This window comes from Equus quagga, chromosome 1 (genome assembly GCF_021613505.1).
Source record: "Equus quagga isolate Etosha38 chromosome 1, UCLA_HA_Equagga_1.0, whole genome shotgun sequence".
NCBI lineage: Eukaryota > Metazoa > Chordata > Mammalia > Perissodactyla > Equidae > Equus > Equus quagga.
The window spans coordinates 49,519,004-49,531,210 of record NC_060267.1 but is presented as its reverse complement, the minus strand read 5'-3'; the positions used below and the strand labels follow the sequence as shown (position 1 = coordinate 49,531,210).

General features: G+C 43.0%; 2 protein-coding genes across 4 annotated transcripts in view; one reads left to right on the top strand and one right to left on the bottom strand.

Annotated features, from left to right (window-relative positions):
* Positions 1-205: 205 nt before the first annotated feature.
* Positions 206-9,870, bottom strand: M6PR (mannose-6-phosphate receptor, cation dependent). Its single transcript, XM_046665033.1, has 7 exons — positions 9,613-9,870; positions 4,948-5,127; positions 4,019-4,185; positions 2,597-2,706; positions 2,177-2,307; positions 1,215-1,341; positions 206-737 (listed from the first exon to the last, which is right to left on the bottom strand). Exons 2-7 carry the CDS (start codon positions 5,124-5,126, stop codon positions 615-617), a joined length of 837 nt encoding a protein of 278 aa, XP_046520989.1. The 5' UTR covers position 5,127; positions 9,613-9,870; the 3' UTR covers positions 206-614.
* Positions 9,871-10,028: 158 nt separating this feature from the next.
* Positions 10,029-12,207, top strand: part of KLRG1 (killer cell lectin like receptor G1) — a 42,826-nt gene continuing 40,647 nt past the window's right edge. The window contains exons 1-2 of one of the 3 annotated variants that reach the window (XM_046653227.1): positions 10,158-10,401; positions 10,516-10,725. The gene's annotated coding sequence lies outside the window, so the exon portion shown is untranslated. Of the gene's footprint in view, positions 10,124-10,157; positions 10,726-12,207 lie in introns of those variants that run through there. The other 2 variants (XM_046653217.1, XM_046653236.1) reach the window with 2 other exon arrangements.

Sequence of the window (12,207 nt, the reverse complement as noted above, 5' to 3'; positions counted from 1 at the left end):
TTTCACATTTTTCCCATCCTAATACCAGAGGTGGGAGAAGCAAGTCTTCAGCATCTCCAGGCTCAGACCAAGTGGCAGTACTTGGATGGTAACCAAGGAATCACTGCAAAGTAGTTCCAAGCAGCAAGAAACTGCATCCAGATTCTCATGGAGACTACTGTAGGGCACAGAGTAACAGCATGAAAGCAATCAAACCTTGTATAAATAATGTTTCCTTGCTTTTTTTTGTTTTTTTAATTAAATCCAGTGTCTCAAAAACTTGTGGAAAATGTGTTTAAAAAAGAAAGGGTTAAGGAGCCTGCCATACCCTTTTGCCCACTGTAACTTTTACCTGTACCTTCCGATACCCAGAGACAGTGCAATAGCCTCTGTTGTCACAGGCCCTTTTATATTATCTGTGTCCTTACAGTGTACCTCTCTAGAGGAAAAACAGAAAATAGGGAACAAAGGGAAGGCATTTCTACTAGTGAGAAAGGGCTGCAAACCAAAAGCAAACTGGAAAGCAAGAGCAATATTAAGGGTGAGATGAGAGACTGGAGTGGAAACTGCTTAAGAAATCTGGCTGAGTATGCTTTGGTTTGGGGGACTGAAGAAGCTGGTCATTTAAAGTGCAATCACATTGGTAACAAATGATCGTCCCTTTCTTCTGACTCCTCCCCTAGCTGGTCATCCCCCACACCACGATATGCAGCAGGCACATTTCGGGGTTTAGAACGGCACACAAAGTCACAACCATCCTGTAAGAAAAGAAAGGGAGGGAAATGATAATTTGGAATTACTAACTTTAGGGAGGCAAAAAGGCAAAGTGTATTTATGTCTAAGAATGTGGCAAGCACTAGCTTCTCCAGGGATAATGAAGAGAAAACCAAAAAGCTCCAAGGATTAGTCTACACTGAATTTAGGGGAAATAGAAAAATTCTTAGAAGTATGTCTCACTTTCCCCTCATATAGGCCTCTTAATAGCTCTATCAGATTCCTAAATCTAAGGAACAGTGTTGTTCTTCCAGCCAAGTCTTAGCAAGCCGACACTAAGATGCTATGCCACTTACTGCTGTGTGCTAGGGTAACCAACTGTCTTGGTTTGCTAAGACTTGTGGTTTTAGCACCCAACGTCCCGTCTCTCAGGAAACCCCCAGTCTGGGCAAACCAGCATGGTTGGTCACTCAACCTTGTATGCAGGCTACAGACTCAGCCAGCTGCCCTCTGCTACTTACTGCTACCAGGTTGCCAAGATCCTGCCAGAAGGCTAAGTGGGGAAATTGCTCCATTCCCTTGGCTCCCACCACCAGTCGCTGGTATAAGAACCCCCCGATGATATAGACAGCGACCAGTGATGCAAACCTGTTGAGGAAGAAAGACATCTATCCTTAAAAACCGGGAAACAGTAAAACTCACATACCAAAGATAATCTCTATATTCATTGTTAGCTATTTCCTAAGCTGTGTTCTGTAAAAATGGAAAAAGAAAAACAGAGTAGTGATCTTACATGAAAAATGGGGCTGGTAGCTTCCTTGGAAAACCAGTTAGAGAGCTGTCAGTCTGAGAAAAGCAAAAGGCTCAGAAAAAAATAAGACTGTGTGACCGACTTATAGCCAAGAACAGTCACCATTAGATACACGATTCTACTTCTCCAAAAGCTCTAATAATCTAATGGGATAGTTCTAAAAACTGTCCAGTCCTTCAGTAGAGGGGAAAAAAGAACCTGCAAATGCAAATATTTATTGGGGACAAAATACTAAATCTCATTTTTTAAACTTGCAGAGTCAGAGTTTAAAGAGGATTTTCACACAAACTTTTTCCTCCTCCAATTACACACACAATTTGTGTAGTATAACACACACATTTGTGCCCATATACCATCACCAAGTAATTTCTGAGTTTAAAAAAAAAGGTTTGGGGCCGGCCCAGTGCTGCAGCAGCTAAGGGCGCACATTCTGCTTTGGCGGCCCAGGGTTCACTGGTTTGGATCCCGGGTGTGAACATGGCACCGCCTGGCAAGCCATGCTGTGGTAGGCGTCCCACGTATAAAGTAGAGGAAGGTGGGCACGGATGTTAGCTGAGGGCCAGTCTTCCTCAGCAGAAAGAGGAGAAATGGCAGCAGAGGTTAGCTCAGGGCTAATCTTCCTGGGGGGGAAAAAAAAAGGAGGTTTGGACTGATAAAGGAAAAAGTACTCACGTGACTAGTAGGATAGAACCCACACTAAGGTGAGAGATCTCTGGGGAACAGGCCAGGCTGCTATCCATCTCAAAGAGGTAGAAACAATCTTGGACTTTGCCTCGCTCCTCAGACACAGGGTTAAAATTGTCCTGATGATGAAAGGACAGAACATAACCTTTATGTGGTAAAGCGTTTTCTTTTGACTCCTATCTAAAAAATGAATAACCCCACAAAATCCAAAAAACATTTGCATTCTGCTGTTCAATAACCTATTTTCCAGGTATGAAGGGAGATGGGTGTCTATGACATAGGGAAAAATTGAACTTCTAGTTTTCTCTTATCCATCCCAACATATCTTGTCCCCTCTGGAAATTCTCTCCCACCTCAGGGCAGTCCTTCCATCTCCTCTCTAGGCTCCTACGCCCCAGGGTGCCTCACCGCTAGGGTGTGTCGATTGCAGGAGATCATCACCACTGCACGACGCTGCTCCTTGCCACAGTGATTGTCATATTCATCACCCCCTTTATAGATCAGCATGATCCAATTACCTGAGGAGGGACAAGGAAAATGGAGCTTTGGGGGAGGCGGAAAGCAGAGGCCGACCTGGGGACTACAGTAGAGTGGAATTGAGGAGTTCAATGAAACTGGTTTTAATTAAAATAATCCTCATTAGTATGAGCTCTGTACACCAGTAATACCAAGCTAAACCCTGCTTCTTTACAACAGCTTTGTTTTCCCTTGTTAAGACAAGTAAGAATCAGATATTCATATACGAAAAATCTTAATGTTTCACATTAAAGGCAGGCAACTGATAGTGCAAAACAATTATGATCCATACCTTAACATGACTCACATTTTCTGAACATCTGCTAACATCAAAAAAAGAAGTTTCATACAATTACTTGGTGGCAGGGGAAGGCCTAAGATTTAAAATTAGCCACAGACGAATTCAAAGTGGATGATTTTTAAGATTTGGAAGCTTCTGTTCTCCTTTGGTATTTACTGTGTTCAAATTTCTTTTGCAAAATATCATTTGATTCAACAATCATGTGAGGTGAATAAGGTAAGGATTCTGCTTCCAATTTTGCATATGAGAAAACAAAGTCAAAAAGGTGAAATGATTTTTCAAAGTCATAGGACAAGTAAACATAAGCTGGGTCAAAAATCCAGTCTTCTGGGGCCAGCCCAATGGCGTAGCGGTTAAGTTTGCACACTCCGCTTTGGCAGCCCAGGGTTTGCGGGTTCAGATCCCAGGCGCAGACCTATACATTGCTCATCAAACCATGCTATGGTGGCATCTCACATACAAAATAGAAGAAGAATAGCACAGATGTTAGCTCAAGGACAACCTTCCTCAAACACAAAAAAGAGGAAGACTGGCAATAGATGGTAGCTCAGGGCCAATGTTCCTCACAAAAAAAAAAAGCACATGCACCAGTCTTCTGACCCCAGCCCCAAACTCTTCACGTTATTTTTTATTACATTATTTATAGCAGCAAATATCTGCACTGGAGAATTTAGTTATTTATCTCCTTAAGGGAAGGAATTAGACCATAGGTGCTCACATAGTCCTTTCCAGCAATATGATTTTATGACTTTTGAGAAATATTATCACCATAACACAAGTTGGTAGGGAAAGTTTTGTGGACTGGTTTGCAAAAAAGCTTGATCTCAATATTTAACTGGTAAAAACAAACACATAAGTGTCGAGCCTTGGCTGCAGAGGGGCTGTGGTTCAGTCTCAGGTGTGCTGAAGCACACATACCCTATGATGTACTGAAGAGACTGGGAAAGGATGAGACATACAGGATTGTCAGAGGGATTGACTTGGGATCAATTAATCAACAGAGAGAGTCTTACTTCCATTGAAGACGTGAGTCTCGTTGAGTCTCCCAACCACTGTCTCCTTCCCATTACTTTTGTTGATCTGCACCAGGCCTGCCCCAGAGGTGTGGTTGCCAGCCTCCCGGCACACCCTGAATATGTAGCTGTATGTCTCTTGACCCTGGCCCACGGTGCTCTCAAAGCTGTGAGGAGAAGTGAGGAGAAAGAAAGGACAGGAGAGTTACGGGCTATCAGCCTTAGGAAGAACAGCCTCTCTTCCTTTAACCAAAAAAAAGAAAAAAATTATATTTAATTTATTTATCTGATGTCACAGCTAAATATAATAGTAAATAATATTTGTTCAATCATGACATTTCCATGACCCTGATGGACCAGCCTAATTCTTGATCATGACTGATTAAAATACACCACCCAAGACAGCTAGATATCCTAGATATGTCTGGAATACCTGCTCTAGACTACAGTAGAATGTTAGCTCTTATTGCCCCATGACATAAGGGTCTGTTTATGGGATACTCCTTGTTTCTTAAAAATCATCTTCAGATTTATATACCTGAGATTCCCGACACTTATGGTGACATGTGTGGGCCTAAATATGTTTATCTGATATTTTTTAAGTCCTATTATAGGGAAGCATCAAATAATGCTTTTTAATTCCTACAAGTGGTCTCTTGGGTCCAGTCTTGGAAATAGCTTCTCTTCTGCAAAAGAGAACTGCACATTACTACTAAAAACTGGGCTAAGAATTTGTTCTATATCATAAAAGAAAGCAAGATATCATGGCCAAATAAGACCAATATTGCTAAAGTTCAGATGAGAACTGTCTCCTAGAGGAGGTTATAAATGTATTCCCTCCATATTCAGGAGTAATACTAAAAATCAATAAGAGAAAGAAGAGATTCTTTAATATTTTCTCAAGCCCTTTTAAGGTTCTTCTCATTTACCTCTTGTTAAACAGTGGTTTCAGCCTCGTCAGTAGGGCCAACTCTTTCTCTGACTCTTTACCCTTTTCTCCTATCAGGTCGCAGGTTTTTTCTTCTGTCTGCCAGGATTCTCTTACTGCCACAGCCAGGAATAGCAGCAGTAGCAGTCCAGTCCTCCACCAGCTTGAGAAAGGGAACATCCTTTTGGGAGAGAGAGTGTGCATGTTGAGGAAGTGGGGGAGGATCAGGAGAGAAGGGAAAGAGATAAAGCATATATGAATGTGTAATAAATAAATGGTATACATATATTTTTTTGCCTTTTCATCTTCCACCCATCACCTATTTTTTTTTTTTTGTGAGGAAGATTGTCGCTGAGCTAACATCTGTGCCAATTTTCCTCTTCTTTATGAGGGACGCCGCCACAGCATGGCTTGACGAATGGTGCTAGGTCCACAGCTGGAATCCAAACCTGTGAACCCTGGGCTAACAAAGCAGAGTGCACGAACTTAACCACTTCGCCACCAGGCCAGCCCCCACCTCCTATTTTACACTAGCCAGTTTTCTTCTTTATTATGAAGCTGGGTTTCATTTTCTGGTGTTGATTTCAAGCTTTTAGCTCTCATCCAAGTTATTTTTTCTTGTCCTTTAATATTCAGAATTGGATCCTTAAGTCTCTAGGTTTCTCTTTATCTTTTTAAAACTTATCTTGAAAGCCTCTTCCTAGCTGACTCCCTTGTCTGACACCATCGCCATCGCTCACCTGCTGTCCCTCCTGTGTCTCTTCAGGATAGGGGCACAATGTGCATTTAACAGCAAGGACAGCATCGGCCTTGGTGAGGGGTTAGTGTCTATAGACTGTTGTTGATAATTTCTGCGAGGTGTGTATAAAACAAGAATATCTTCACTTTCAAGGGAGTTTACCAAGTCCTCTGCTCTACTGGAAGAAAGACACATTTTTTTTGTCCTAGAAACTGTCAGAAGGACCAACCAATTGCCTAGGTAATACCTAAGTGCCACCAAGGAAGATTATTTTGATTATGCAGAAAGTGTAAGATTTTTTGGCATATGGAACAAATAGTAAATCTTACTATCTGTGTGCCAAGAGCATCTGTATCAGGAAACTCATATATATATGACTTTCAGTCTAATTCGTAGGTGAGTCCTTCAGAACATACTATAGGGGTGAGAAAAGAGGAACAAAAGAGCAAAAAAGGATTACTTAATTATGACACCCCGGGTGTAGACAGCCTTGCTGCTTTACTGTTTGATGAAAAGTTAGACTTAGATATCTTATTATTTAAATTTTACAACTAGTTCATAAACACGGCTTAAAACCAGTGGCTGTCCCTAGAATAACACTCAAGTTACAATTTAATACTTGATGTGGTCTGGTTGAAAGTTATTAAGAAACGTGTAAAATAGAGAAAGAGACTTGAATACTTTGGGACCTAACTTCTCATGTCAATATTCAGGAGCATCCAACAGTCTTCGTTCATACTGAACATTCTTATGTTCATCATAAGAATGATGAACAGAGGGGCCGGCCCCGTGGCCGAGCGGTTAAGCTCGCACGCTCCACTTCGGCGGCCCAGGGTTTCGCTGGTTTGGATCCTGGGGGCAGACATGGCACCAGTCATTAGGCCAGGCTGAGGTGGCATCCCACATGCCACAGCTAGAAGGACCGGCAACTAAAAAAAATATACAACTATGTACCGGGGGGCTTTGGAGAGAAACAGGAAAAACAAAATCTTTAAAAGAATGAGGAATAGATAAACATAGCCACAGCATCTAAAACTTGACATTTATCTACTTTAATGTCTCATCGCTGAAAAATCATTCAATCATTTAAATTACAGGAAGGAGAAAATTCACTAGGTCAAAATGAGTGGTTTGAAGAAGTTTTCCAAACTCACCTCAGGCTCTACAAGTCACAAATTTCAAGAATTTCTAGATTTCCAGTAAGTACAGCTGTCTTTCTGTACTCCAAATTGCTGACAACCCTTGAGAATCACCAAGTCACTTCACAATTTACTGCTCTAGGAATGAAAGACTTCACTCTGGTATCCATTAATGATCCTTCAGCTCACTGCTCCTTGTTAATTTCATAACAGGATCACTAATTTTCCTGATAGAAAGATTTAATTCTTCCAAACCTTTCTCATTTATAATAAAATGCTTCTATACTACAAGGCTGGACTTGGGTTCGAATACTTTTTAAAGCCCTCTAACTCTTTTTCATGCTGGTCCACTGACTCCATTGCATTTTAAGAATACAAAACTTGAAATAGGCGGAATTTAATGGCTACTAATAAGTTTCAAGATAGGAAAATGGAAGTTCTGAGCCCTGAATGAATTTTCTCCACCCCCTCAAACAAATTTACATTTGACCTGTTTCCCACACTCCACCAGGGCAACAAACGCTTGAGAAGTTGTCTCCCTGACTTTGTATACTCCATACATCAGTTCACTATAGTAATATTAATAAGGTGTTTCCACAGAATAATTAGAGCCAGCCATAAAGCCTGAGGCCCCCATAAACACATTTAAAGCACCAATAGGAAACACCTAACACTGAGTGTCTGCCTTCTGCCAGGCACTGTTCAAAGCACTTAACATACATTAACTAATTAATCCTTACAACAACCCCATGTAGTAAATACAATTATTGTCCTTATTTTACAGATAGAAAACTGAGACACAGCTAGTGGAGTGAACCAGTCTGGCTCCAGAGCTCGTGGTCTACACTGAACCACTGTAGTGGTTATACCTGTAAGTATATCCCCTTTTACATTATTTTTTGGGGGATCAGAGCAGGCAGACAAAGCTTTGCTTTCTTTTTGACAAAGCAAGAAGGGGAAGTGACTCCTCAAACAGTTCACCGAACAGGAGGTGGAATAAAGAACTCAAACTCCTACCTTCCCTAAATTAACTCATTGCTCAATACACAACTTGACCAGCTGAGTTACTAAAAGAAATTAAGAGATCCTTTTATTTGATTACTTTAGCACACCATTTTCCTTATAGCCTCTCAGGACCTAATTTAAAGTTTCAACATTCTTGGCTTTCAAGATTTTTCTTTCCAGGACCAGTTTTCTGGAGGGATGCTCACACAGAAGGCTGTGTTCTCTGGCCTCAAAGGTAGTCCCTTATTTGTTAACAGTTGAAGATTTCTTTTTCCAAATTAGAACAAAGAATCTCACAAAATTGTAAAGGATGACGAGTTAAACACCTGCAGTCAGTATTTGCTTACTGGTTCGACAGTTAGGATGAGAATAAATTTATATTGTTCTCTTTCCTGCTTAAGGTTTGGCTCTATGTTTGCGTTGCTTCTCTTTGATTCAGTGACACATGCTCTAAGTGCTTTATCCAGATTATGTTCATTAATCTTCACAACCCAGAAAACTAGGTACAATTTTTCCCATTTTACAGATGAGGAAACTGATGCTTAGAGGTTACTTGCCTTAGGTTAGACAAGTATTAAACATGTATGAAGTCAGCGGGGGAACCTGGACGATTCATGGCATAAAGATATTTGCTGGAAAACTTTTGATAAATATAGGAGTGCAAAAATGTATTAGGAAGAGTATGAAATCCGAGGGCTGGGCTGGGGAGTCCCTTTTAAATGTGCTACAAATAGATTCTCAAGGTGCAGGAGTTTGTTTAGGTACTTTGCAAACAGGGGGCTTTTAAAAAAATTATTTTATTGAGGTCATCTTGGTTTATAACATTGTGTAATTTCAGGGGTACATTATCATATATCAGTTTCTGTAGAGACTGCATTGTGCTCACCATCAATATAGTCTAGTTTTTATCTGTCACCATACCTATGTGCCCACAAGGGGTAGGACTTTAAGATTCTGAAAATCCCCCTCAATTTTCTTGTTCTATAATGATAGATCTACTTGGTGATGCTAAGAAACTGTCCTTTAATGGAATGTCCAATGTCTAAGCCAGGAACTAGGAAGCAGTTTACATCATTGGGCCTCTGTACCACTCACTTCCCGAGCCTTCAAGACTAGCCTTGAGCATTTTCCATCTTTCAATGCAATGGCTAATTTCTTCTCTCTAGCTCATTTCTGACGTAGCAGCCCTTATCTCCTGTCTCCAGCAGCCTACACTGTAGAAGAGCAGCTCTAATTAGCTAAAGGCCCACTGTTGAAAAGCCACAGAGAAGTAGCTCTGTGTCCCACGGGTGGAAGCTCCCTACAAAGAGGAACACAAGATAACCCCTGTATCAGCTACTCTTCTCCATACAGTATAGGCAGCCCCCTCAAACTTCTTCCAGGGTTCTAGAAATTCTCATTCCGTCTAATCTCCTGACTTTGCAACTGCACAGGGCCCTACCCTCTCTCCAAATGATGCCACTTTACCTGCCTCCACGATGCGGGCAAAATTCCTTCTACAGGGGTCCAGGAAGACCTCAAACGGACACCATACCCAGGGACCTCCCTCTTGCCTTCCCAACTCACGTAAATGCCCTCTCTGGTCTTGGTAGGTCCTTCCTACTTCACTCCCTTTGGGACTCTTGGACTCCCTGCCCTCACGCCTCCGCCTCCCTTCTGCCCAAGGGCTCCTTAGCCGGATGTCTGGCTAAAACCCTGGCTAAGGGAGACCCCGGGCCGTGTCACAGACGCCGAGGTGTGGGCGTTCTCTAGCCCCCTCCTCGTCCACGCCCCTCATACTCACGTGTCACGGGCAAGGGGAGAAGCCAAAGCTCAGAATGGCCGGGTGAATAACTGTCTGGGGCAAGGGGACAGGGCCGGCAAGGTGACAGAGCCAGCAAGGGGCCAACTGCAGACCCCGGTCCCAGAGCTCGTGTCAAAGGCCAGCGCTCCCCCAGAAACCTCGCGGTGCTCCACTCTGGGAACCGGAAACAGGAAGCGCCAGGCAGCCGCTGGGCAACTGCTCCTCCCACTAGACCCCGCGGCGTGTGACCGCAAAACCATTTCGTCCCTTTCTCCTTCCCGGTCCCCCCGGATAATCCTAGACGCTGATTGGCCAGCATCCTGGGGGTTTTTCTCCTAGCTCCGCCCTTATCTCATGAACTCCAATCACTATCGAGATTTTCAAGTTTAGTCCCACCTCTTCGGGTCGCCTTTTTACCAATGAGGCCCCAGAGTCCCGCCTCCAGGCCTCTCGACTCAGGGGTCCCAGTCACGCGGGGTCACGCGTGGTCACGCGCCAGGCCCGCTCCCTGGTAGGTCCCAATGAAGAGGGGACGTGCGGGCGGGCGGAGGCGGAAGTTGCCGCCGGGCCTGTGGTGCAGCCTCGGTGGGAGTTGTAGTTCTCGCGCTGACTCTCTTCTTCCCGGGGCTGCTCCAGGCCGTTCGCCGCCTGTGGGGGACGCTGTTTCTCCGTCTGCCGGCCCCGGCCTCGTTGTCTCCAGTGTTGGCGCATAGGGGATGGTGGAGAGCGATGGGTCGTGGTCATCTTGGCTTTCTCAACCACACCTTTGTTCTTTATTTCCTTTCTACAGTTTAGTACCTTGGGCGTAGTTATTGTTATTGTTGCTGTTATCTTTATCATTCTCCTCCCGTCTGGTGGCGTTTTGCATGATAAACACTCTGCAACCGCTTCTGTTCACCACAGGTTGGTTATGCATCCTGGTCACTCCATCCTCTCCGCATTTCTGGTGTCCTGGGCAACGAGCAACTCAATTTTAGTCTTTTGTGTCTTTGCCGAGCTCCTTGGCGGTCTTCCTCGTATCTCTTACTAGCCGCCTGGTGGAGTGCTACTCGTTCTTGGAAGTGGGTTCAGATGCCATCTCTCCTGTGGCTTCCTGGAGTCACTCTTTGCAAAGTGAGTCACTCCTTCCTAATACCCGCTTCTTGCTTGGACCTGGCTTTAGCCTGATTTCATTCTGCTCTGACCCCCACATCACTTTTTTTGTGCCTCCCTGTCTCTGCTGATGGCGACTGGATTTTGATTTCCATTCTCCTCAGCAGAGCAAGTGCAGTGTTTTGAATCCAGTAATAATAGAAGCTAACACTCGCATAGTTGTGGTGCCCCGCACTGTTGTAAGTGCTTTAAATGAGTATTGAGTCGCTTAATCTTCACACTAACATTAATGAGGAAGAATCTTATCCCACTTTTGCAGATGAGTAGATTAAGGCTGATAGAGGCTAAGTAACTACCCTGGGTCCCACAGCTGTTAAGTTACAGAGTCAGAATTCAGGCTCCATAATTTAGGCGTGTTAGATTTATAAGCGTATAGTCTCCAGAGTCCGTGCTCTCAAGCATTACTTTATCCCGACTGTGCAGGATCCTGCATTCGTTTATTAATTGGTTCATTCAGTTCAGGCTAGGTGGTAATCATATCTGAGTTGGGTTTGCATGTGTTCTCAAGGGAAAAATAAGAAAATTAAAAGATGAGGTTCTTTATAATTATAAAAGTAATTTGTAATCAGAAAACACAGAGAACAAAACAAAAATACATAAGCCCACCAAGAGGTTACGTATTTCCCTCATGAGTATGTTATTCTTTTACTTTAAAAAATTTTTAACATTATCAAATGTTTCTCCATATTGATATCAAACGTGAAGTGAGTTCAGTCACTGGTTGCGCAGCAAGCCAATCTCTGACACGGGGTGTAGTGGAAGAAAGTAGGAATTTTACTGCAAAATGCTGAGCAGGGATAACAGGCAGCTAACTCTGTAATCCAGAACTCTCCGAGAAGCTACAAGCGAGAGTTTTTATTTGGGGTTTTAGGTAGTGGAAGGGGAACATGTGGCCTTGGGATTGAAGTTCTAGGAGTAGTCTGCACAGGTGTGACTGTCTGTTCCATGTGTTGCATTCCGTGTATTTTTAGTGTATGATTCCAGAGTTTACGATCAGTCATTTTAGCTTCTCAGTGCTCCTGCAAGATGCTTAGTCAGGCAGGGGCTGTCAGGAAGTTCCTTTCTTATCAGCGATCCTCCTACTGTTCTGCAAGGCAAGCTCAGAAACTTCGTTTTGTTTCCCATGTTAACTTTGTGGGTACAAGGCGCAGTTTTACCCTAATCAAGGGAAATTTTAACTCCATCCTCAGTTTCAATATTACTAACTTTACAAATCATCTTTTTAATGGTTGCATAATAGTTAGCTGTGTGGGTTGCAACTTAAGCAATTCCATTAGTGTTGAGCGTGTAAATTATTTCTATTGACTTGCTTTTATCAGTTCATTCAACAAGTATTTACCGAGCAATTACACTGTTATAGGTGTTGGGGATACAGCAGAGAAAAAAGACAAAAATCCCTTTTACAATGAGCTTTCATTCTAGAATTGATGTTCATTTGTTGGT

What these genes read in the sequence shown, in the direction of transcription:
- M6PR (XM_046665033.1), bottom strand. Translation starts at nt 5,126, where the DNA reads ATGTTCCCTTTCTCAAGCTGGTGGAGGACTGGACTGCTACTGCTGCTA. An exon ending in AAACCACTGTTTAACAAGAG is followed by an intron (nt 4,186 to 4,947) that starts GTAAATGAGAAG and finishes TTCTCCTCACAG; the next exon opens with CTTTGAGAGCACCGTGGGCC. An exon ending in GCAATCGACACACCCTAGCG is followed by an intron (nt 2,308 to 2,596) that starts GTGAGGCACCCT and finishes TTTCATCATCAG; the next exon opens with GACAATTTTAACCCTGTGTC.